Consider the following 27,177-nt stretch of genomic DNA (forward strand, 5'->3'; position numbering starts at 1 on the left):
TTTTCAGTTAGTTAAATTTTAAATGAACATGTTTATGTAAATAATAAACTGAATGGGATTTAAAATCCAGTTCCTAGCTCCAAGTCTAGTTGTGGAAATGGAGGAGAGAAAGCTTGGGGACTCAGAGCAGAGAGCCAGCTGGAACCGCTTTCTCTGGAATGACCACTCTGTCCAACCAAACCGTCCAACTTGGTGATCTGTGCATAGCTCCATCCCGTCAGCCCTGGTCTCTGGGAATGAATTCTGCACTCTGAGCTCTGCAATTCATTCATCCACCTACTGCATGCATTTCTATACTCCAGGCAGGCCCTGCCCTAGGGCTGGAGGCCTGGCTTTGAACAAAAGACCGTTTCTCGTTCTTCTGTGTCCTAGAGACAGTTGCAAGCCCAGCTTTGGCCACACCACAGTCTGCTTCCACATTGGCATTGCTTTGTCTACAAAGGGGGGCATGTTCTCTTCTGAACAACATTCTCCTTCCTGAGAGCAAAGGTCTCTCAAGCATGCTTCTAAACCTAGTGCCTTTCAGGATACCAGGCACATAGTAGGCACTTGCTAAGGATTAAGTAGATCTTAAATGCTTCATGAATGAACTGATCAAATGTGAACTCTTCAACCATCTGAAGGGAACTGTTTCATCATCTGCACACTGAGTTCCAGGCCAGGGAAGAAACCCTGCCTCAAACAAAGCAACAACAAAACAACCAAGATAAATAGCACCTAAGGAATGGTATTCAAGATTGACATCTGATCTCCACCCATATACTCACACACATGCTATCCAGACATGTAAATACACATGCCCATGAAGGTATACACATACGCTCAGGAAAGAGAGAAGGTGGGAGAAAGAAAAAGAAAGGGGGGAATGAAAAAAGAGAAAAGGAGGAAGGAAGGAAGGAAGGAAGGAAGGATAGAGGAAGGAGGGAAGGAGGGAAGGAAGTAGGAGGGGAGGAAGAAAAGAAGGAAGGAAAGGAGGGAGGAAGGAAGAAGAGAGGGAGAGAGGTTGATTTTTGTCCTGGTAAGAAAAATCCTGCAAAGACACAGGACTTGGTGAACAGGAAGCTGGCAGAAACAAAGCCCCCATTGTGGCTCACAGCTTTGACAAGCAGACTGCTTGTGAAATCCACCATTTGGGGCCAAACTGGCATGTGTAGCTTGCTGCTGTGCACCAGATACACTCAGATGGTTATTTTCATGGGAAATGAAAGTGAGTCACATGGAGTTATTCAGAGCCGTATGAGTCCTCAACTGCACGCATAAAACAAAACCACGCTCCCTTCATTTTGGGTAACCGTATGGCTTCTTACTGAAGAAAGTCCCCACCTGCCCTTCCTAGGAGGCATCATTAGGGACTCGGTGTCCCATGCCTTTTAAAGCAGACCAGCTTGAAACCTGCTTGGAACCTGAATCTTGTGTGGGCACTGTGGGGTAGGGCAATAGTGAGTTTGGTACCTGGCTTTTTCTGTCATTATAGGTTTTAGTTTTGTTTTGTTTTCTGCTTCTAATGCAATATTTTGCCCATCCTACAAAACTTTGAGCCTTGAGCCTCTGCAGGGAAGTACACCCGTGACCCTGAGGGTTTGTGTACCTTTCCAAGAGTAGACTTCAAACATTAACTATATATGAGGGCTGGAAGATGGCTCAGTGGTTAAAAGCAAGGACCACTCTTGGAGAGGACCCAAATTCAGTTCTCAGGTGGCTCACAAGCTACCTAGGGTTCCATCTTCTGGGGCTCCAATGCCCTTCTCTGGCCTCTGAGAAGCACCTGCACACATGCCCCCCCACACACACACATACACACATTCGGAGAAAAAGAGAGGGAGAGGAAGAGAGAAAGGGAGAGGAAGAGGCATGGAGGGAGGAATGGGAGGAGAGGGAGAGAGAGGGAGAAAATGGCAGGGAAAGGGAGAGAAAGAGCACACATGTGCACGTGCACATACCCCACACTTGAAAATTAAGATAAAATCTTAATAGTTAATGTATAAAGCAAAAATTCTAGTGCTGGGAAGGCAGAGACAGGAGGATCAGGAGGTTGCTGGCCAGCCAGCCCAACTAATCAGTGAGCAAGTGAAGAGACTGTTTCAGAAAACAAGGTGATAGCTCCTGAGGAATGACACCCAACCTTGGTCCCTGGCCTTTACATGCACACACACAGTCACACTGACCCTTTCTTTCCATTCTGGAACCATACTCAATAGAAACAGATATCCAAATCCAGATACCAGTGAAGAAGAGATAACACATTTTCATATCTTCACTCTGGGGCTAAGTTCAGCGTGGAGTGGTGGGCTGGCCGCATGGCTGCCTGCAGCAGATGGAACCTCTGTGGTTGTTTGCTGCTTGGTTGTATTTTGCTATGCAAAGCAGGTGTAAGCGTGCATATCTGTGGAGTCCCTGTTAGGAGTCTGTTCCCACTTCTGCCTCATGACCAAGACCTCTTCATCAGATGAAATCATACTCTTTCTACCCTTTGATAAAGTGCCACCTCTGTCAAAGAACCAAATCACGTGGCCCATCAGCCAGATTCCCTGTGCTGCCTGTTTCTGTCCAGCACCCTTAGAGCTTCAAGCAGAGAATCTTTCCTGGCCCAGCTCCCACCAGTTTGTGTAAGAAAAAAGAGTCTCTAGTATGGAGAACATTTGCGGAATCTCCTGCCAGAGTGTTACACATGCCAGCTCACGTGACCTACACAACCATGCACAGTGGACACCCATGTGACATTGGAGAACCTATGACAGGCCAATCACAGAGGGTAGAAATGGCACTCTATTTCAGATGCATTGACCCATCAGATGCAGAGCCCCTTGGAGGAGAACTATTAGTTCTTAGTTTCTGAATCTTGGTGCCAACCTTGGGCTCTTAGACCAGGCTATCCTCGATCTGGGGATGTAGGCATTCATGCAAGCCTTTGCATGTATTATAGGATGTTAATGTCCCAGGACCCTCTCTCCCCTGGCTACACTTTGAATCACAAATGTTGACAACTGATATTGACTCCCGTTATCCTGAATTGTCCCCTAGTAAATAAGACCAGTACTCAGAGAGAACCCACAGAGTAACTGCACATACCTGATTGTCTGCCTGTATCTTACTTACATGTATCTTAATGTACAGGGAGTGCTTTCAACTGGAGCTGACAGTGTGCACACACAAAGCATAGGGCTCCAGGCTAGATTTGATGCTCAGATACCACCATCTTGAAAATCCTAATATCTTATTCCCAAGGCCCTTCATTTTCATTTTGAGCCTATTCAACACCTGGCCAACTTTATTCTTCTTTTTGCATATGTGCATGCATGTTTTCATGTGTGTGGCCATGTACATATGTGTGTGCACTTACTTGCATGTGGAAGCCCACAGTCGACACTGAGTGGCTTTTTGGCCACCTTGATATTGAGACAGAGTCTTTCAGAGAATGTGGAGCTTGAAAATTCTGGGTAGTCTAGCTAGCTATCCCAGCATGCCCCAGGCTCCTCTCCTCTACCTCCTGTGCACTGAGATCCCAGGCAGGCCGCCATGCCCGTCTGGCTTTTACCTGGGTTCTGGTCATCTGAAGTGGAGTTCTTATGCTCACGTGGTTGGGCCACCTCCTCAGCCTGGCCCGCTTCCTTTTAAATGTATTTTAAACATTTATTTCTTCTATATGTGTGAATGCTTTGCTTGCATGTATGTCTGTACACCACATGTGTCCCTGGTGCCTGTGGAGGTCAGAAGAGGGCATCCTATCCCTAAAATATAGATGGCTGTGAGCCACCATGTGAGTGCTGGGAACTGAACTCAGGACCTCTGGAACAGCATGCACTTTTAAGCATGGAATCATCTCCCCACCACCCCAACCCTTTTCTCGATGGAATCAACTCTCAAAAGTATTTCCACTTATAAAACAATGCCTGCAGTCAGCGTTTTGATCAGACCTAGCAAGGCCTTTAGAAGCTTCTCATACAGTAGGAGTTAAAAGCTACAGAAGTCCCGTTTTCTCTCCCAAAGAAGTGTGTCCAGTTGACTACAGTCCTTGATCAAACTACTGTTTACACACACACACACACACACACACACACACACACACAAACTAATTGTTCTCCCTAAACAAAGGGTTGTAAATTTGAATGAGGAGCCGTGCATGTTGCTTATGTGAGCAAAAGATCCAGGTTATGGAAGCAACAACAAATAATAGGAATAGTGAAAGGCTGAAGATCATCCACCATTTCAATGAGATGTAAAGGGACTCTTAAGTCTCAGCTCAGACAGGCCGGTGTTCATCAGACGCTCTTATTTTGTAAAATGTAACAATCTCTGTTTCTTGCGGATTTCACCAGTATAAACACTAGAAACAATTCTAATAAAAAAAAATAGTGTTATCTCAGCCAATAGCTGGCGAACCAAACAAAAAGCTGGCTTGCATACATCAGTTCACAAAACCCTCTGCACGGACCTCAGCAAGCTTAACCTGTCCCCCCTGGTTCGTCACTTGAGGAATCAATCAATGTTTTCACGATTCCTGTACTGAAGCCAGAAGACGACATTTCACCTTCCAGGATGGCGACACAGTGGAGCAGAACTTGCATTTCATGCTTGGACAGACTGGTAAATACTTGGCTAGAAACCCATTAAGTGGGCGATTTCCAGTTCTGCAGATGCCCTGAACTGGATCACCCCAGAATGTTGAAACCTTAATATCTGATGACAACCATCATAGCTCTAACTCCAAAGGCCCTGTCCACAGTAGCCTGGCAATCATCTGCTGGCTGTGGCCCAAAGCTTTGCAAGACAAAGCCTGTTCCTACCATAGTGTCCATAAGCTAGAACCTCTTCTGAATGATATCCCTTTCGGTGATGCCTTAGGTGTCTCTCAAGTGACAGATTCAGATTAATTTCTCCAGGGCTTCAGATTTAACTAATGTGTGCTTGAGTTGTGTGCTTTTTGCCTTTGGTAAATTCTTAACAGGGGAAACAGATTGGGGAGGAAGGATTATTTAATAAGTACATTTGTATTTAATGCCCAAGAACTATGGTTCAGAGCTGGAGTCAGGTCAAGGATCTATTTGTAGCCTGCAAGAGAAACTCCAGTACCCTAAGAATATATTCTACATGTTCCACGTTAAAGGGGACAACTTGATGGGGCAGTTGGGTAAAGGGGCTTGCTGCAAAACCTGCTGACCAGAGTCTGTTCCCTGGGATTCACATGGTAAGGGGAGAAACCCAACTCCTGTAACGTGACCTCCACAGCAATCAGTGGCAAGTGCATTCCCCAAACACGATAAAGTGATTAGTTTAATTAGAATAAAGTGAAAATGGGGAAGGAGAGGCTATACAGAGGAGATAGCAGCAAGAGAGTCAACTTACAGATCTTGAAACCTGAGATATTGATGATCTGGCCCTTTAGAGAAGTTGGCAAAGTAATCATTGTTGCTGGTGTCTCACAATAAATTAAGAACTGCAAGGAGTTGATTGGATTAACCTTTACTGTGTCCTCACCACCATTGCCATCCTGAGCTTGGCCCTGACTGAGATTAGAAAAGCCATACTACTGGGCATTGTCTAGGTGGCCTAGTCAATATACCCACAGGCCTCTGCTCTCAAGAGAGCAAGCGCAAAGAGCAAGAGTTCAGGATACACCCCGGAGCTTGTCCTATCACCCCCAGGCCTCCAAGATGGAACCTGCTCATGGAGCACTCCTCAAGCACTAAGAGTCAGTTTTGAGTCTCCAAAGCTACATTCTGCTGGTTACAGTGTTTCTTTTGCTAGAGAAGTATAGCTGTGAGCCAGACAGGAGCTCGGTGATGGACGCGTATGCTATGGAGCACGGGAACCTCCAACTGAAGCATACCACTGTGTGTGTTCCTCAGGAGGCTATGAGGACCGAAAAGGACGAGCTCTTACAAGGCAGGCTTTATCTATGACAAGAGTAAAAGCAAATTTAAGTAAGGACCATAAGGTTCATCAGCATCTAGCATATCTGAATTAACAAACTGCTCTGTCTTAAGTGTTTAATCTTTTTTAAATTCATTCATTTTTAAATTTTGTGTATATGAGTGTTTACCTGCATGTGTGTATGTGCACTGTGTGTGCGGTACCCACAGAGGCCAGAAGAGGGCATAAGATTCCCCTAGAACTAGAGTTTCTGAAGGTTGTGGGGCTGGGAACTGAGCCCAGGTCCTCTGCAAGAGCAGCAGTGTTCTTAATTATCTCTATAGTCCCTTAAACATTTATTGTTAAACATGAGGTAATTACACATATCTGCTACTAATTTCTAAGGAATTCGTGTTGAACTTGTGTGTCCTGATTTTGATATATATTTTTTTTTTTAGCTTTAGCCGAGCATGCACACAACAGGGCCTCACAAAGATGCTGGAAATCATGATCACTAAGTTTAAATCATGGCTCTATCACTCCCAAGACGTGAGTCCACACTTCAACACCCCTGAGGCCTAACAGTGGCCGATACCACCCATATCTGTGGCCATGCTGAAGATCAAACATTAATAGGTGTCTAATCCTCAGAACAGTTCCTCATACACAGTACATTCTCAGTAAATGTCAAATACTCTCTCTTTCCCACCAGAAGTCAAGGAGCGGAGCTGACACGTGTACCTCCTAAAACTCAGCTCAGGCCTAGCTCGCTCCAGGAAGCTGCTCTCGGCCTTTGACACAGTACCATGCACCCCTGACAATTTCCCTCTAGGTCTTTTATGAATAACACTTCCATTGCCTTTCTGTTGCTGTGATGAAAGAACTCTGGCCTGAAGCAATCTGTGGAGAGGAAAGGAGTTATTTGGCTTGTACTTCCAGGTCACAGCCCAGCATTGAGGGAAATCAAGGCAGAAACCACAGAGGAGCACTTCCTGCTGGCTCAGCTACCTGATCATGAAGAGGGAGCTTTCTTCTGCAGCCTGGGACCATCTGCTCTACACAGTTTACAACCCAGGCTCCTTCTCTAACAAGTGAAACATTTCTGTTTGTTGAAGCAGAGTCACTATGTAGGTTAGGCTGGTTTCGAACTCACAGGGAGCCCCAGGCTGATTCCTGGGCCTCATTCACCAGCCTCCACAGTAGTGAGTCACACATGCAAGCCACCACAACCACATATAGATACAGAAGATTTTTTTTTTTAAGTTTTATGGTCTGTTCTCCTTAAGACATCTCTATCACACTGCTCTGCAGGTAGCTGGCAGAAATTCTAAACAGTTTCTTGTATAATTAGTATGTCAGGATATAAAAAGAATTTAATTTGGAAGAGGAAAGGAAAAAGGTGATAATTGCTTTAGGCAATGTGTTAAAGTTAACACAGTTAACCAGAATCCATAAATAAAAGAGGTAAATCTGAACTGGGAAGGGCAAGGCAAAGAGCCTGAGAAAGGCGCTCACACAATAAAACCTACGCCTCAACAGCTACTTCAGTGTCTGAAATGCTGACCACACCTCGCTGATAGCATGAGTTTTAAAGCTGCCTCACTCCCTATTGTGTGTGTGTGTGTATGTGTGTGTGTGTGTGTGTGTGTGTGTATTATGTGTATCAAAATGCTTTTATAATTATACCAAATATAAATTGATTTGGTTTCAAGAGTTATGAAAGAAATCACTTGAGTTCTCTAAATTCATTAAAAAAAATTAATTCAGAAATTCCATTTGGCCATAAATCGATCCATTAAACAACCACCACACACACACACACACACACACACACACACACACACACACAAAAGCATGAAAAAGCATTTCCAGTTCCAGGCTCAAGGCTGCGTGTCATTAGGATTCAGCTTATATGGGAGAAACCACCATAGGGACTTAATGCCACCCTCAACTGGGTCTGCTCTGAGGTCCCTAAAAGGCTCTGCTAAGTGACAGACCACTTCCATCCTGGGACTCACGCCTTGAAGGAAATTCTGGAATGACAGGTCTCCTTCTGGCATGAAGAGCGTCCCACAGGCTGTCACTCCTCGTTCCAAAATTAGACTTTAGCACAGACACAGTTCTCAGAGGCAGCAAAAATAGCGAACTGCCGCAGGGAGGTCCCCAGTTGTCCCAGGAGCTCCCTGCTGCTCCCCCATCAAGGCAGCTGGCAGCCAAGTCACGAACAATGATGCATTAAATCCTAAAACATGAGGATGGGAAAGAATTTCTGAGGCCCATGGTATCAAAACTCCTCAAAACATACTCCAAACTTAACCCTGTTTGTATGTGTGCACATATAGTCATTTGTGTAAGGGTTTGCGTGTAAGTGTGCGAATATGCACGCATGCCCTTATGCGTAGAGGTTGGAAGACATTCTCCAGCACTGTCCACCATTTTTTTTTTTAAGACTCCTTCTTTCACAGGCTTGGACCATGCTAATTATGCTAGGCTGGCTGGCCCACAAGACTTAGGGCTCCACCTGTTTGCCTCCTCGGCAGTGGATTCCAAGCTTGTGCCAGCACACTGGTTTTCTGTTTTTTAATTTGGTTCTGGAGATGGACCTTGGGTCCTCAAACTTGCAAGTCTAGCACTTTGCAGAGTGAGCTATCTCCCAGACTGCTTCTTATTAATTTATATTATATATGTAAGTAGTTGTTTGGGGGAGGTGCTCTGATACTGAAAAAGACTTGGAAATGAGTCAGACTCGAAAACACTGACCAGTTGGAGCTTTAATATTTCAAGACATCATAGAGAAGCTAGCAGGAGTTGGAACCAGACAAAACTGCCCAGAATTCCTGGCTCCAATAACATCAAGCCTCCACTGCTGCAGGAAAATGATCCGGTTGGTTTGAACATTGCTTTGCTCATGTGTACAGCAGGAGGTGGTCGTTTAGTTCTTCCAGGTCAAAATCACGAATGAAGCAGTCTCTTCCAGTGTAGGGCCCAAGGGACCTTGGGACACACTATCTAACATTATAATCTGCATGATATCATACAACTTAGTAGGTCCTCAGAAGACATTTATGCATGAAGAAGTGATCGAGAGGAATGAATGAGTGCATTATTACAAGTGCTTAGAGAAATCCAGGTACAGTCCCTGACTTATCTCAGGAGGCTGGATAAATGGCAGTAAGAATACCACCAATGAGCAGAGAGCCACGCAGGGCCTCAAAAGATGTGTGGAATGACTGGCAAACAGAATGAGAAAAGGAGAGTCAAATCACTGACGAGGAGACTAGGAGGCAGACACTAAGGTGGCCCTACTGTCTGCCATTCCTGAGGTCCATACCCTTGTCAGTCTCTCCATGACTGTGGGTAGGGGACGGGATCTGGGGTTCAGTGTGTCAGGAAAATGGGGTGGTCTTTCCACCATTGTCCCCAGTGGGATTGTGGCATCTACCTTGCAAGAAACACTCTACTGTCAAATTTGATGAGCAAAGTGGCTGCATGGTAGAGACCCAGGTGACAAAGAACTGTCATTGCCTCACTGGTAAGTAACTGAGGCTCTAAATTGTACTGCACGCCGACAGGAGACAACATCCCCCAATCACCACGCAATCTTGGGAGTCACCCCTTTCCCTTCTCACCTCCGAATGAGGTCATCGCTTAACTGACAGCATGCAACACTTGGAGAAGAAACAGAGGCAGAGGGTTTATGCTAAGCTCAAAGCCCAGACCCACTCAAACAGAGATGGTGCGTGTGTGTGCCCTGGGTTCCGCCCAGCACTCCCAATGAACAGCCATGCGTGCTGCTTTGTGGCTCCTGAGAGCTGACATCTTGCTATGCAGCAATAGAAAACTATTCACTTACTAATCCAGATTAGAGAGCACCTGACCACAGTGTGGACAGGAAGTCTCCTGGCTGAGTGTGACAACCTAAAAAGCAGGGGGCACTTCAGAAGACAGAGGTACCCAAGTCTGTCTGCAGAGGGCGGGCTTGGCTGGCCATTTCACTGTGGCCTGAACCATCTTCTTTCCTCGTAATACAGAGAGTGGCAAGTCAGCCTACCTTAATAATCATTCCTACCATCCAACCCACAGCCTCATCTTGATGAACTCTGGGATTCAGGATCACTGAGATGATCCAGCCAAGGCTATAGCCTCTGACTAGAGTGGTCCCCACTGGCTCCACTGTGGATGCAGTTGCTGGGGCTTTACAGAGGCAACAGGTGTTCAGAGAACTTGGATTTCCTAACAAAGAGGCTAAGGCTAGAGGGATTGTCACCACCTCTGCCAGTTACAAGGCTGGCTACTTCAGAAGCTGGCCGGTAGGAGGGCAAATGTCATCTCTAGGAGAGAATAGGGTTGGGTTCTGTGTGACTGCAACCTTAGGCACAGGAAACCAAAACACTAACCCCAGGACAGGTGCGTTCTCCTCTGTTCCCCTGCGCTCCTCTGATTAAAGTACACTAGTGTTTGGCTTCCCACAATCCCCGGCTTAACTGCCATGTCACTCAGATCCTATTTGGTTGCTTTCCTCATTTCATCTGAAACAATACCCACCCCCTGAAAGCCACACGTCCCTCCTGGAACTTGCAGAGCGCGCAGCAAATTAAGGGCAAATGACATTATTTTCTAGTTAAATTTTCAGAGGGATGATTGAATGAATCACTCATACCCCTGGTTAATTTTAGCGGGAATAATGAGAAGGTGGAAAATGAGAAAGTGTGCACACCGTCATCCCTGTCCACCTTCCCAAGACTGATTCATGCTAATTAGGACTTTTCAAATAAGAGGAGCTCACCAAAACTTCCTTAGGACCTGACAAGCATCCAATAAGAAAGCAGGTAAGTCAGGAGCACTCCCATCCCCACCCTCAGGCCAGAGGCAACGCTCAGCCTGCAGTGCTGTCTGTTTCTCCCTCTACCATTTATCATCCTTCAGCCGTCCACTGAATTATCCTTACTGCCGCACATAGAAAGTATAAGGACAAAGAGATATACCATGAGTCCATGTTGCCAAAAGAAAGTTTTGATGGAAGGTCATCTGGGGTGAAAAAAATCAAATCTTTCAAAGCATTCAGTCTCTGGTTGAATGTTGGAACTTCAAGCAGTTGTCAGTGTCAACAGATTGAGCACTGTACTGAACTTTAAGGTTTTTTAGTTTATTTTATTTTACTTATTTTATCTTATCTTATTTCCTGTGTACAAGGTTTTCTCCTGTAGGTGGACTGGTAAACCATTTGTATTTCTGATGCCCATAGAGTCCAGAAGAGGACATCAAATCCCTTGGAACTGGAGTTACAGATGGTTGTGACCACACTCCGGGTGCTGGGAACTGAAACTAGGTCCTCTGGAAGAGCAGTCAGTACTCTTAACTGTCAAGCTCTATGTCCATCCCCTTAAGAATACCTTTAAAAATTAATGGAATAACTACAGATAGTAGACATATATGTATTTACTAAAAGAACCCACTATATAGTGTAGAAAGATATGAGACAGACGCTTGCTGTATGAATACATGGATGTCACATAAGACTTTTTCAGAAAAGATAGCTATGGTTTGGTGTAACGGCTCAGCAAACACTTGTTATAGAAAATGCATGAGAACTTGAGTTTGAATCCCCAGACTGAACATAAAATCATGTGTAGAAGCAGCCGCTTGTCATCCCCAGTGTTCTCACAGGATACAAAGGTGGAAATGGGAGACTGCCCAGAACCTTCCAGGCCACTTATCCTGAAGAAACCCCACCTCAAGCAAGGTGGAAAGGGAAGACCAACGCTCAAGGTTGTTTGCTTACTAAAGGCTAACTTTAAGTCATGAGTCCGATACAGTTCCGCTTGTTATACGCTGACAGGTTAAAATACCGGAAGCGCCCCACTCAAAAGTTGACAATGGGTATCTTGCTGCGTGGCAGAAGCAAGAGGACTTGCTGTCTCTGGTCAATGTTCCTTTGTCCAAAACACTTCAGTGATGTGTGGATTTTGTGGTGAACATGGCTTTTCTTGTAGTGCCCTACAGTTGTCTGTGACCTAAACTAGCATATTGCATCACACTCTACTTCTCAATGCTGATAGACAGACAGACAGACAGACAGACAGACAGACAGACAGACAGACAGACAGACGAATGATGTTAGATGCAACTGTTGTTGAGATCAGCCTGAACCGATGGATCTGCTCAGCAGTGGCCTGTGTCAAATGCCTTACAAGCCTGTAAACATAGATTTTTACTATTTTTCTCACTCGGTGAAGCAGAAAGCTACGGCTTAGAAAAATCTAGAACTTTGATGCACTCCACAGAGCTGCCACAGTGCCATGCTGCACTCCACAGAGCTGCCACAGTGCCACACTGGTGTTGGAACTAGGTTTGACTACGAGGCAGCCATCGTGAGCACAAGTGACAGTGACAGCCTGAGTGTGCATTAGCTGTGTCTACTCCATGGTGGTTAACTTAATGAGGGAGGAGAAGAGGAACAGTGAATGGAAAGAGAGGGTGAGAGAGAGAAAGATGGGGAGAGAACCACAACAGGTTTGTGTCATTACGAAGGTGAAGGGATCTCGCTCTGTGACGTGAAGGCTGAGATCCATGAGCATCCATGCTGTCAATGCAAGTCTGAGTCTCAGGACAAGAGACCAATGCCCCAGCTCAAGACCATCAAGCAAAGAATGGCTCATTCTACTTTTGAGCTATCCAGGCCTCCAACCAGCGGAGTGACGCTCTCTAATGCCCAAGAAGGCAAATTTGTTTCCTCAAATTACCAATCAAAAATATTAAAATACAGGGCTGGAGAGATGACTCCATGGCTAAGAGTACTGGCTGCTCTCTCAAAGGACTCAGGTTCAATTCCCAGCACCCACATGGTGGTTCACAGCTGTCTATAATTCCAGCTCTGGGAGATCTGACACATAGACACACAGGCTAAACACCAGCGCACAGAAGATAAAATTTTTAAAAAATATTAAAACACCATCTCATCCAAAAACATCCTCACAGCTACACCAGAATAATGTTTAATCAAATATCTGGCAAATCATCTCCCCCATACAAAGTGTCTCTCCCACCCTCTTAATTCCCATCAGGCCTCACGGCTTGTACCTCCACAACCGCCTCTAAAATGTACCTATGATTATGCATCGGACCCTTGGTCCAACAGATGTAGCTCTCTCCTGGTTCTCTTCCCTCTTTCAACAGTGAGCTCTGGCCCCATGAAGCCTGCCCCCAAAACAAAAGTTATACACACAGTTTCAAATCATAATCAAACCCCCCAAGTAATGCCAAAGGAACCCTTTCTGTTTTTATTGTCTCCGAGGCATTTTTTATCCTTTGTGTTTCTTTTTAAAGATTTCTTGATATTTGAGTCTGGAGAGATGGCTCAGCAGTTAAGAGGGTTTATGGCTCTTGTAGAGGACTGGAACTCAATTCCTCTCACCCAGCACCTATGTTGGGCTACTCACAATTGTCTATAACTCCGTAACTCCAGCTCCAGGGTATCTGATGCCCTCTCCTGGCATCCATGGGCAACTGCTGTGCTTACATGCAGACACAAGCCAGAAACGAGGGAGCGCGCACGTGCACACACACACACACACACACACACACACACACACACCACATGCATGTGCGCATGCCCGCAATTTAAAATAAAAATAAAAGAACCAGGTTTGGTGATGAACACCTTTAATCACAGCACTTGGAAGGCAAAGGCAAGTAGATCTCTCTGAATTCAAGGTCTGCCTGGTCTACATGGTGAGTGCCAGAACCCAGGGCTTTGTCTTAAAAGACTCAAACAAGACAAATAAAAACCTTAAAGAGTTCTAGAAAGCTTTCCTCTCCTTCTATAAGATACTGAAGAATTATAGTAGTCTCTTCCAGTTAAGAGTTCCCAGCAGCATGCAAGGCAAAAAAGGGGTGTTCCAAACACACACACACACACACACACACACGCGCCTAGCCACATTTGTTGGCCAGGAGATAAAAACCTCTGATAAAGCTATGTGTACACACGCAGAGGCTCGAAAGCTGCATCGTTGAGTCTATAGATATTGACAGACCCTCGTGTCAATGTTAATGTTTGTGAACCATCACTTGCTGTTTAAGCTTAGTGAAAAGTCCCCTCCTCTTCAGTCCTAGGCACATTTATCTCAAAGTGTCCTCTAAAACGCCCCATCCAGTGATCCTTGATTCTCTTATGTAGAGAGAGAAGCAGCAAGTAGCTCAGGGTATAATGCAATCTTGAGAACAGTTGGCAAACCATTCCCAACAGACATCACTACTGTTTATCCCGGGGTGTAAAAAAATGCCTGAGGTAGGAGCAGAAAGGAAGCCAGACACTCACTCAACAAGAGAAAATCTCTTCTGGACGCCCCAAATGGGAGTTCCCAAGTGATTTCTGTTGTGTGATGTAAGCTGCAGTTTGATGTTGCTTCCCTTGCTGGCTCTCAGCCAGGCTGTCCCAGGTTTCTCTGCCGATGTCATAAGCACCTGATGTGATATTTTGCCACCTCTCTGCTGCTTCTCTCTACCTGCCACACTTCCTGTTTGGTTTCTCCTTACAAATGCTTGCTACCTGCTTGATAAACTCACTCATTTGAAATCGAAAACACCGCTGTCAGTAGGCATCCTCCAGGCTGTGTACAATACGTGCAAATATCCACATGTAATGATTAAAGACAGAGCAGGTGGATTCATGTATGGATGGTTTACCAGTTGGTCACACTGAGAAGTCTAAGGGTAGCATTCACCCCACGTCCTACGGTGTTAAGTAAAGAAACAAACCAACTGCGTCTATCTGTGAAGCGGGCCGTGTTGTTCAGCGTATCCATTCCCAGACCACACTCTGTAGTGGTGTGCGCTGGACAGAAAGAAGACAGACATGCCAGACATACCATTGAATTTTTCACGCTCTGCAGCAACCGTTCGTGCTGTTCAGCTATGGCCAAGGCAGCAGAGTGGACCTTCTGGTAAATGGCCTCGCCGTCTCGTGTTTGAAAAATAAATAATCCTTCACCAGTCTCACACATCCTGTAAAGACAAAAAACGAGAGATTTCTGGAAACCTGGCTCTCGGAAGGCCGACACACTGAGACTTCACACATTTACTTTTGACACAGGGTCCTGCTATGTAGCCCTTGCTGGCCTAGAACTCGATGTAGCCCACCTTGACCTCGAACTTGCAACAGCTCTGCATGTTTGCCTCCTGAGTGCTGGGATTGAAGGGATGCCGACAGACTTGGCATTGTACCGAGAGCTTGAGACCATGTGCTCTTAATGTGGTTATAGCCCATGTACACATTCACTAAATAAAATTAACTACAGCAAAGTGGTCAACGTCTAATTAGTTATTATAACAGCGGGCGGGGATCAGCACGCCTGGCTCATGTGCACTGATCGGTGGTGGTTTTTGTTGTTGTTGTTTTTGTTTTTTTAATGGAAGTAGAAGGTAAGTGCTATTTCTCCATCCTCAGGAATAATGCTATTTTTCACCTTTCTACTCCAAAGGGGACCCTGTGGCACAGGTCCCTTCCTCCCCCACTTCCCCACCACTCCAGGAGCAAAAAAGTCATTATTCGGGCTGTAAGTTCCAGGGTGAAGAGGGGGTTCTGTCTCTCTTCCCAACTGTTCTAACTTCCCCTGTAGACAATAGCCTTAAGGGTTCTTTCATTTCCAAAACCTCAGATCAAATTATGGTCCAGCTTCCGGCCAACAGGCTGCATGAAATGCAGCCTATCGATCTTCCTTAAGGAGCATTGCCCTGCTGAATTGATGTGTGGGACATGTGGGAAATTCTTTGAGGAAAACAGTGTATACAGGTTTGGTGACTGATGCTAAGCATTGAGAAAATCTACCTCAGACTGAAAAAATCCAGAAACAAACTGATAAAGGGAGCTGGCCAGGCACCATTAGGCAAGAACAAATATTTTAGTATATTATTTATACTAAATATTTATACAAATATAATATATTATATCTTAGTAATTTAATATATTTCCATATGGATACATATCCATATGAAAATGTATTTAATTACTATGAATATTTGAATTTAAAAATATTTATTTTATGTGTATGGGTATTTTGCTTGCTTGTGTGTGCACCACACTCATGCTTGGTGCGCTTGGAGGTCAGAAGAGGGAACTGGTTCCCCTAGAACTGGAGTTACAGATTGTTATGAGCCACCATGTGGATGGTGAGAATCAATCCTGAGTCCTCTATAAGGGCAGCCAGTACCCTTAGCTGCTGGGCTCCAGCCCCACTATCCCTTTCTTAAAGAATTTGAATAAAATCACAGGCAGCAACACTGCAAGGGCTCTAGTATGGATACATATTCAACAATGGTAAGGGTTTATATCTGTCCGTTCACTCCAAAGGATCTGATTCTCTGACGCCCCCCTCTTTCTACCTCAGAACCGCTTGCTGAGAGTGTGAACACTGCCTTACTTACTGCTTAAGTTGTGGTCATGTCTGACAAACTGTGTAACACAATAAGGAAGCTAAGGAAGTTTCCGGCTCAAGCTGTTGTTGTTTCTGAGTCTTGTCCAGTAGGCACAATTAATGCCATAGAACAAGGAAATATATGTCAGTCTAAGTCTTCGTAGTTAGCCCAGTACCACAGCTATACGGTAGAGCCTAATAATGGCAAATATTCCTTATATTAAATGTCATAAATATGAATTTATAAGAAAAGGGGAAGGGGTGCTGGGGGAGGGGAGAAAGTTTCGTGTCGATCAGTCAACATCAAGAAATTAATGTCAATAAAGCTGACGGTGGGATTTTAATCACTACGTTGTACCCATCCAATAAAATGCTAAAGGTGAGATCCAAGACACTCTTCAGTGACATTTGTTTCATGAAGACATATATTACCACCGAAAACTCCAGTCTCAGCACCTTTGCATCTAAGCCACCATAAACCCTTGATTCTGCCTCCTTCCACAAAGTTCTATCAGGTTTTGTGATTTTTTTTCACTTCTCCCCCCCTCACACACACACAAGCATAAGTATATGAATTTGAATTATTAAGGGGAAGAATTAACCTTAATTGACTCTTTAAGGGAAAGAAGTCACCTACTGTTTCCCCTGTCCCTTGAGAGCAAGAAGGCTCCATCGCTCCAAAGCTCCTGTAGTAGGGTGGTTGAGGTGTTCCAGGGGTCTTTAAAGGCTTGTTTTGCTTTAACTAAAACTCACAGTAGGAAACGTAGTTTCAGTTATTACAGAATCATGCATCTACCGATAATATGAACTGATCGTAGGTCAGCCTCTGTGCTAATGCTTCCTTCCTGTTCTTTGTACCTGATGCTCACAGGACAGTAAAGAAAACAATGCTCACACGACAATGAAGAGTACAATGCTCACAGGACAACACTCTCTCTACATTGTCACTCATCAACTGCCAAGAGCAACTCTGAAGAAAAAGTGACCCTTTTGGACAATGCCTGAATTTTTACTTGTTTATCTTGAGATAGGATGTCTCCATCCCCTTCTGTCTTCCAATTCAATATGTACTCAAGGATGGGTTCAAACTGCTGATCGATCTACAGCCTCCTCCTCCCGAGTGCTGGGTTTACAGGAGTGAGTCACGATGCTCAATTTCAGCAGGTGGTTGGGTGCAAATCCAAGGCTTTGTGCATGGTAGGTAAGTTTTCTACAATGGAGCTGTATTCCCAGCCCCATCCAATGTCTCCTTTTGAAAAACATAGTACAGAGCCTTTCTTTAGTGGTATCATTTAAATCTTTTAGATGCTGGGATCAAAAACAAAGGACCAAAGGGTATCAAAATGGCTACGGCATCAAAACTTCATCCTTGGCATGCTTTCATGTCTCTCAGTAAAACAGACCCACGGTTTGAATGTCGGAATTTTCTTCTCTGTTTAGTAAATGATGCGTGTCCTTTAGTTGTACTGCATGGCCCACACAGTGGGGAACTGACAAAACCTAGGCTTCTCACACAATTCCCTTCAGGACCTCTTCTAATCTTGGTGAGCAAGCCCTCCCATCCCGCTTGCTTTGTCTGACTGATTGGCTTAGAGCTGTTTCATCAGCATCCTCTCCACATGTTAAAATGTTGCTGTAGGCCTTGACAAAACAGCACAGTGGGGGAAGGTCCCAAGGCAATAAAAAGAAAAACACATCAAGCAGACTAATGGCTTTACATAACCCAGCAGGGCAGTGCTGGCTGGTCAGCTCTTCAAAAATCACAGAAGAAAAACTTCCTCAGGGATTCATGCATGGAGGAGCAGGAAGGGCAACAGAACCAGATGAGTTGGCATCCTTTGACCCCCTTCCTCCTTTCTCTTCACCCATTGGTTTTAGCTTGGATGCTCTTGGAAGAATGTCTCATCACATCTTTATCTCAGAGGGAAGGTGGGGACCACATCCTAGAACACCGTCATGGATGCCGGTCTAACTGAAGATGGCGAGGATGTAACATGCCTGGGTAAGGGGCCTGGACACACACTTGAGATCAGAAGTCGAGCACCAGACCTTGGCCTGAACTCACGCTTGGTCTCAGAAGTGAGTCCGGTCTTGAGGATGACTTTTGGTCAGAGCATCTTATCACAACATGATGAAAACTAGGACATCATCGTTTTCATTTTGTGGTTGAAGAAAAGGGTTTTGTTTTTCCTGAGCAGGTCTGCATACAAAACCCAGCATTCTATTTGAAATCCTCTCTTCAACATGGCGAAAAGAAAGATACCCTGCCTGCTTCCCTTTTTCTTCCTTGATAATAAGAAATGAACCATCCATGAAACAGACGTTAGAGAATGCTCGGTGGTTTGAACCAAGAATACCAGCCATGAGTATCCAGGAGACATCACTGCGGCTTTTGTTTTATTTATAGGCTCTTCGGTTAGAAGAAAGTCCAACTTCTTCATACAATGTGAGCTCACTGGTAAGTGTGCATTTAGTATAAGCTATTTGAAAACCTATTACTTATTTTCCTAGTCTGTTCAGATGGCCCCACACCCCAAGCAAAAACCCTTTTCATACGCTTAAGGGAAGCATCTGCGCATGGGACTCAAGTTTCTACCTTTCTTGGTATGCCTAAAATTTCTTTTTAAATGATGTCAAAGGCCTAAGAGAGTCTCTCTCTCTCTCTCTCTCTTTCTCTCTCTCTCTCTCTCTCTCTCTCTCTCTCTCTCTCTCTCTCTCTCCAGTAAAGAAAGGCATTCATGTGTGGAAAATTATTTAGCACATTCTGCCGAATGTCTCCTGAGCCTCTCTCACTCCTGCAGAGGCGAGACCCAGGGTATTAATTTAAATTATTCGGAGACGAGGCAGAGCCTGACACTGAAGCATGTAAAGCCAGCAGCCCGCTCCAAACATTAAAGGGAAGCTCACTGGACACCTGCCACCCTTCTCTGAACAATGGCACTTCTGGAAAGGTTCCATGGGGTTGTAGCTGCCCCAAGAACGCTCTGCCAGTTGGATCTTCCCATAGAAAACTCAGGCCTCTGACAGGTTGATGTGCATAAGTGAGATGTCAGAGCTCCAGAAGAGAAGAAAGCAGGCTACAGACAGACACCTCAGACAAAAGGAGCAACATACATTTAGGTCTCTAGAATACGTTAATTGTTATTTTTGATTGCCGGGGGAAATCTTTGTGCAATCACAAGTATTACAATTTTTATACTTCATCTTCAAATTTCTTCAAGGGAAAAAATGGCAATAGGGTTGAATCTACTTATCCTGGGAGATAAAAGGGACACATACAGGTAGAAGGTCACAGAGGCTTAGCCCCACCCAGCAGCTACCCAGGAAAGGCAGATGGCTCTGTTTACATGTGTCCAGGGTCCAAAAGAAAAGAGCAAATGGGGGTTCCCAAACTATATCCAAGCTGAAGGCGTTAATACACTAGCACAGGGGCAGGAGGAATATCAAATCAGGAAGCTCTTCCGAAGTCTGTGATTCGCTGACGGGGGCCTTCCCTGAACATGTCAGGATGGCTTCATAAGTAAGGAATGAGGTGCTGGCAAGATTATAGATGATATAGAGGTGCCAACCACCTGTGCACCTGTCACTTCAGCCCTAGAGGATCTGATGCCCTCTTCTGGCCTCCAAAGGGATCTACTACTGCTGCTACTACACACACACACACACACACACACACACACACACACACACTACCATAGACACACATATACCCTCAGACACAGACACATATCCATACACATAGTACCATAGACACACACATGCCCATACATATCACATACACATACTTACACACACATATATATGTATATATGTATGTATATATATATACATATATATATATGCGTACACATATACCACAGACACACATATACACATATACATACTTCCACAGACACAAACATGCACATCATGTACACACACAAACACGTCATATACACATACACATCACATACTCATACTACCACAAACACACATATGAACAAAATGACCTCCCTTGGCCCTTTTAACTTAGAACAAGTGAACCTATGTTGGACACACATAGTGGTTTTGAAACCTCACATCTCTTCCCTTTCAAGGCAGCAAGCCCAGTGCTGCCTAGCAAGCTCTATGCCTTGGGAGACATTCCCCGTTCTGTTCCCGTCTTGTGAGCTTTGTAGAGTGTGCTTAGGACAGAGCTGGAGTCATATTGGATATAATGGTCAATGTATTCTGGTTATCCATCTCTCTCTCCCATTGGCTCATGTCTGCAAAGACTCCTAAGTTCCCAGAAATCACCAGAACATCCAGGAAATAGAAGCTAGAAGAATCAAGGCTCTCCAATGAAACTGAGTTCAGTCAACTGAGCACTGAATCAAGCCATGCCTGAAGCCATCTCTACTCCAAGACCCTAAGTCATGAGGGACAGTGGATGTTTTTGCTTTGTCACTTTAGGTCGATTCAGCTGCCTCCTAGTTTCTGGAATCTGTCCCAGGGGTTCTTTCCAGTACCTCTATTTAATCTTAATGCCACTGTTATGAGATGGGTGTTATGCTGTCCTCGTGTACAGACGGCCATAGAAGTGTAACTCCCACTGTTCCTAGATCCATGGCACAGAAGAAATGGAACTTTATTTCACACCTCCAATTTGCAGTGTAAGAGCAGTGCCTGGGGTGAGCCTTACCTCTGCTTGATTCTGAAAGTGAGGGGACAGGACATAGCCTCAGTTATGACCAAACTGCTTTGTGTTGTAGATATCTAAACATAACCAAGGAGGAAATTATCTTTACTAATAAAATAAGGCAGATATGAAAGCTCCACACTTGGGGGAACATTAAATGGTCTTATTTTCTAGCTTGTGAGGGTAGTAATACAATTCCATCTCTATTTGCATTTCAGTGAAGTAGTGCCATTTACTACCTTGTGTTTGCCCTCCCTGTATTGAGAAAGCCCCTACCCTGCTCCAGAAGTCCTGACAGAATATAAGGAGACTGGAGAGGAAGCATGCCAGTTCACCCAAGCAAGTTCTTAGTTTCCCATAAGAACTTCCATATAAACAGTAGACAGTCATTGAGATAAAGGAGTGCCAGTCTCAATGGGAAGGTTTTATCTTCTAATCCATGACCTTTGCTTCCCAGGAGAAGCACCAACTCACTTCTATGTCCTTGAAAGTAAAACAGCTCATATGTGTGTGGTGCACATCTGTCACCTTGGTACTTAGGAATGGAAGGCAGTAAGACCAAAAGCTCAAGTTTGAGAGTTGCCTGGGCTACATGGTATACTGTTTCAAAAACAATTGAAAACAAGAAAACAACAAAGCCAAAAAGAAAGAAAACAGACCAAAGAAGAACTGCATATGGAAGAGAAAAACCGTTTTTAATTTTTAGAATGTTGGGAAAAACATTAAATTGATCATAGTTCCAAAAAGTAAGTTTTATAGACTCAGGCTACATACTTAAGAGGAGGTGAACTGACTGACCCAGAGGGAGCACTACTCCCATTGGTTCACATGAGCTGGAGGACCAGGTAGTGATCAGAACTTCTCATTTTTGCTCTCTTTAAATCAGCATCATTTCCTGTAGAGGAACTATCAACTTTAGCCATCTATCTTAAATGCTTTGTTACTTCAGAGTAATTTTAACACACACCAGGGGCTTATGTTTCATTTCTAATATGGCATTTTTATTAATTCTTTGAGAATTCCATTCTATGTACTTTGATCCTATTAACCCCTACTCCTCCCACTCCTCCCAGATTCACTCCCAGCGCCCTATCTCCCAACCTACCATTCAATGTGGTGTCTCCAGCACGTTTGCTGTTTGTTTTTTTTAAATAGCCTCTTATCCAATGTGTGCTGTTTATAAGCTCGTGGCTGTAAGGCCATCCACTGGAGTAGGGTCCACCTACCGGAAACCACACCCTTAAAGAAAACTGACTCTACCTCCCCCAAAGCCATCAAGTACCCACAATTCCTCAGTCGGGGAGTCAGGTTTGTGAAGTCCTTCCTTTTCCAGGTTAGAGGGCTGAATAGTTAGGTGGTCTCCTGTTTCTTAAAACTGGAGACACTTGAAAGTTCAAACCACAAAAGGTGGCTGTTTTGTGCCTTTGCAAGGAACTTGAACTCTTAGGGAGAAAGAGTGGGGGTGTAGGTGGGAGTAAAATGACTCACTGACCAGCAGGGTCTCTTTGTAGGCTTGATTCACTGGATCGGAACTGTCTTCTCTTCACTCCTGCATGTTCCTCTAAGGGGAGTAACTGGGAGCCCTAAGAGGGCTCACGGACTCTCAACAAATGAGATTTAGAATGAAGCACTCCATCATTCAAGCCTTTCTACTGGAGTAGCTAAGATGGACCTCAGTTAGCTGTAACTTGAGAAACGTCAGTGGTCCTTACATGTACGATCTATCCTGTTAGTTCACATAGAGAACTATTGAATTACAACCAGGAGAGGTGCAAACAACAGGAAGCTGGCCTCTAGCTAGCTTATCCCCGTCTGTGGTACGGTTTACCAGCTCAGCCTCAGTTTGTGGAATGCCATCAAATGGAGGAACAAAATTCATGTCATATCTTCGAAGAGTTGGGATCCTCCCTAGGGATGAAGGGATGCCAGGTGCCTGAACACTGAGCTATAACCTTGTCATAAAACACTGGTTTATGAATTTTCCAAAGTGTTCTTCTGGCCCATTCGCCCTGATCTGAACCTGGAGGAGGTAAGCAGATGCTGGGAAAGGGTGTAATAAAAGCCATGAACTCACCTCCCTGCCTCAAAAGTGAACCACGTGGTGTCACGTCCATACCGCCGCAGGGCACTTAGCGGCCAAGAGATGAGTTTAACTCTGGGATTCTGGATGTCCCAGAGACAGATGTACTCATATGTAATCTGCAAGGCACACTCGCCATGTACATCTAGCGTAGGAGATGGCATCAAATACACATTGAATCTCTCTGGGAGAAAAACAAAACGTTAGTCTAAAATCCCCAGAAATGAAAAAGCAAAGACATCTCAGGAACACAAAAGCATTAAAGAAATATGTACATGCTAGGGTTTGGTGGAGCATTCAGGAAGATAAAAGTTATAAATGAACTGTCACAGAAAAATGAGTTTTTAAATGCAGGTGCTATTACACGACATAATGATACACCCTGGGTGTCAACACACACTAAACACTATTTACATGAATAAGGATCATTTGTAGACCTTTTCAATTTGCATCGTGGGGAAAAAAAGTATGCCAATAAAAGACCAGAGACGTGAAACCGCTAAAAGCAATTTCTCCCTGGCAGAGCACACATTAATTACACCTACACTTTCCTATTCACAGAAGGTACAGGTGCAAAGGGATGGCTGTGTCTGTGATTTGGGGTCCTAAAGTAGCACTGTGGTCAGCTTACGATTCTATGATCAACTCAATAAAAGCTGTTCCGCAAATTATTTAAATCATGCTCCACAGTAACAGCATGTAACTGTGAAGATGTCAAGGGATATCCTAGAGTTTGAACAAAGAGTTTTCTTTAGCCAACTCTGCAAAGAGATAGCCCTTTGCTTCCCGGGTGACTGTTAAAAATGTCGCCAAGATTCTGACAACTAATTTAGCCGAAGACTGCAAACAAGATCTCACCTGCACACGGTTACATTGCTTTTATTATTTCTATTTAGAAAATTCATTAACATAAGAAGTTACAGAGTCAAAAAAAAAATCTCTAAATAAAATGTGAAGAAAAATACCACAGCATCTGCAAGCACAACTCTATCTACTCGTTCTACAGTAGACCCCAGACATCTGTCAAGATAGCGTGGTGCTAACAATCTTATATTAGAAATGTTCTAAATTAGCTGTTCTATAACAAGAGAAATCATCAAAATCTCTATATTTTATCTGAAGTTGGTAAATGGTAATATCAAGACAGTGTTCGTGAATGGGGCTCAGGGACCTGTTATTTAACTTTTTAAATTCATTTAAAACTATCAATAACCAAATGTTGAGGGCTTTCTAGAAACTATCATGAAACACATATGTCCCTTGAGAGTTCTGGACCCATGAATATAAAATTGTTTTAGTGAGTCAGAGGTAAAGGGGATTATTGTTAATGGATTCTCTTAGAGGCAAATTGATTTGCTATAAGATAAATTACTGGGGCTGGGGAGAGAGAGAGACCAGTGGGGGAGCGCTTGTCTAGCGTGCTTTTGGTGAGAAACCATTTAATTGTACTTATGCGAATTCCTACAGAATAAGATTATAAAATACTTTCAGAGAAATACTGGAGTTTTTTAAGAACCCATAATAAGAAAAAACCCAAGCCCGTAAAGCTGGCAGCAAAAAAAGGAAACCTTAGGCATGGATGTTCATTTGAATTTCAGCTCTGTGCATTTCTACTCTGCCACAGGCACAAATGTCTGAAAGCTCAGTGCTGACCTGGCCACTCTAGAGAAAAATAGCCATCAAGCCCCACCATCCTTTCAACGTCCATGACTGTGTCCCCACGGCTCTGGCTATCTCCCCTTTGTCCAGCATTACACTGACTGCCTGAACCACAGAAGGAAGGTCTGGGGTGGTGTGAATCACCTTAGGAAGTGACTTCACCTCTCTGCAGTTCTAGTTCCCAAGGTGGCAAGAGGCTCCTCGGCACGAGCTAACACTTCCAGGTCTTGTTCAACAATAGTATTGCGGCTACAGCTTGTGGTAGGTACAGTACATTCAGGGTGGCCAAAGGCTGTAAATGTGTCATGAAGACCTAGCTCTGCTTGTGAGGGAGCACGGTCTTAACTAACAACTAGAGTGTGCACAGAGACTACCAATGCAATTCTACCTCTGTCACGTCTGCCATCCATCCAGGTGACCCAGAGCTCCTGCCACTCTGACAAGAGCTCATAGCTCAAGTCAGGCTTTGAAGCAGAGCCATGGGATCCAATCTCCCCAGCCACTAGGCTCAGCGATTTGGAGATGAAGCAATTATTCCAGGCTCATACTATGAATGGACATTGATTTTTACTAAAGTGTTCATGAATATTTTGGTCATTATTATTTTAAAAGATTTATTCCTAGATGCTCTGTTGAGCTGAGTTGGCTCAGGGGTTGAATTTTACTTTTAAATCACAGTTTTTAAGTGGGTTTAAATTTGATGAAATATTCTGGGTTGGGGTTAAATTCTATTAAAAACATTGGACAGTGTTCAAACATATTTTAACTGAAAAAGCAAGGTGAAAATTATCACACTTTAAAGTCTGAACATACAGTAAATGAAGACCTACGATCATAGTCTGGATTCAAACGCCCATACTTACTACATTTGGAACAAGGTGTTTATCCCATCTACAAAATGGGGGAAATCTAACCACTTATGGAGTGGAATTCCCATGCAAATGCAACAGCTGAATATTCATAAGCACCTTCCATTCCCCTGGCACTTCTTGTGGTCCTCAACATTTCTGGCTGAAACCATTCATGTGGATATATATATATTTTTTTCTACTATAGGTTACAGAACGTTTGAGGAAAACATTCTTGGCATCGTTTACATAAAATGCTATTGTAACTTCTTCATACATTTTTACAACTCAGAATGTATAGGATGAGGATGCCTTGTGTGTCATCACACAGGAGAGAAATGGCTTAAGAGAGAGATGGGAGGTGACAGCTTGGTGTACATACCGCTCTGCTCGCGTTCCACCCCGGTAGCCAATAAGTCGGGCTCCCCAAGGCTGATGTCATTGATTCTGGTCCCCACACACTCCATTTGGAGAACTTTGCACCATTCATCCGCCTCAAGATCTGTGAAAATGGCAAAAAAAAAAAACAAGACCCCACAAAGATCTATTATCCTCTCTGCCAGGTACTCAAAGATAAAGGCCAAAGACCTCCAACCCCACTCGCCTCAAACAAACCTGATTCACAAGCAAAGGTCTTCGAGGTGTCGTCATTGAAATAAATCCCTATCGCGTGTTTCTTGGTACTCTTTGGCAACCGGGCTACGTTTTTCACATTGTTGAGTTCTGTCACCTGAAAGAAATAACGATTTGGAAGTCTGGTCACGTGCCCTGCACGGACACTTCCCACCCCCATGAGTCCAATGTGCTCATTACCTGTGAGCCCAGAGTCACAGAACATATCTGCAGATATGAAGACTAAACATGACTTAGGGGGATGGAAGCGAAGGTGGGTGGTCCAGTCTGCCACTATATTATCCCATCAGAGGGAGAGGGATCTCAGAATCACCCCTGTGGTCCGTAGTCCATCCATACATCACACCTCAGAGACCTCCGTCAGAAGCTTGATGCCACCCTCTCTGACTTTGAGCTCGTTGGTCTGAGTGTTTGAATATGAGAACACAGCACAGGGCCACCCTCTTCACATCATCGGCAAAGATGTCCTGTTAGACACTCTGTGCTCCCCTTTTCCACAATCTTAGCTATTGGCACTTAGACAAATCCCTCCCCTCTCAGAGGATGCTAACTCATGGTGTCTGCATCATGGAAGTTCTTCTGGGTGAGATCCTGTCAAACTGGAGGGGCCTGCCGGGAGGAAGGCTCATGTGGCTTCCTGGTAAGTATTTATTTACAAGATAAATAAGCCTTTCACAGTGGCAAGCTTAAACTCCCCTTAACACCCCCTTAACTGTTATACAAAGGAATATGCCTCCCATCGATCTTGGCTTGCAGTGATGCTGGACCACCTCTTCCATCTATTACTCTAAATTCAATAAGCGCCTGGCTTAGGAAACGCCCGGGAAGAGAAATAAATACCCTCTGTGGGCACATTAATCTGATCATTCCATTTTCCAGCCTCCTAACCTCCAGTGGCCCTTCTTATAGTATAAATGCAAATTTATCCGCATGAAATGCCACATGGGTGCCCCTAGGAGGCTTTTCCCACTTCAGCAACTCAGGGACTCGGCAGGACACGGCTGAGGTAAGCCCTCAGTCTGCAGCAGATCCTTC

At 44.4% G+C, this 27,177-nt stretch overlaps 1 protein-coding gene across 2 annotated transcripts in view; it reads right to left on the bottom strand.

Annotated features, from left to right (window-relative positions):
• Dok5 (docking protein 5) overlaps positions 1 to 27,177 on the bottom strand; it is a 147,476-nt gene that overhangs the window by 21,686 nt on the left and 98,613 nt on the right. For both annotated transcript variants that reach the window (XM_028769740.1, XM_028769741.1), the window contains exons 3-6: positions 26,125 to 26,239; positions 25,892 to 26,011; positions 22,997 to 23,186; positions 14,721 to 14,856 (exon numbers count right to left, since the gene is read on the bottom strand). In XM_028769740.1, coding sequence (XP_028625573.1) covers positions 14,721 to 14,856; positions 22,997 to 23,186; positions 25,892 to 26,011; positions 26,125 to 26,239 — 561 coding nt within the window. The remainder of the gene's footprint in view (positions 1 to 14,720; positions 14,857 to 22,996; positions 23,187 to 25,891; positions 26,012 to 26,124; positions 26,240 to 27,177) is intronic.

This window comes from Grammomys surdaster, unplaced genomic scaffold (assembly GCF_004785775.1).
Source record: "Grammomys surdaster isolate TR1022 unplaced genomic scaffold, NIH_TR_1.0 193, whole genome shotgun sequence".
NCBI classification, from domain to species: domain Eukaryota; kingdom Metazoa; phylum Chordata; class Mammalia; order Rodentia; family Muridae; genus Grammomys; species Grammomys surdaster.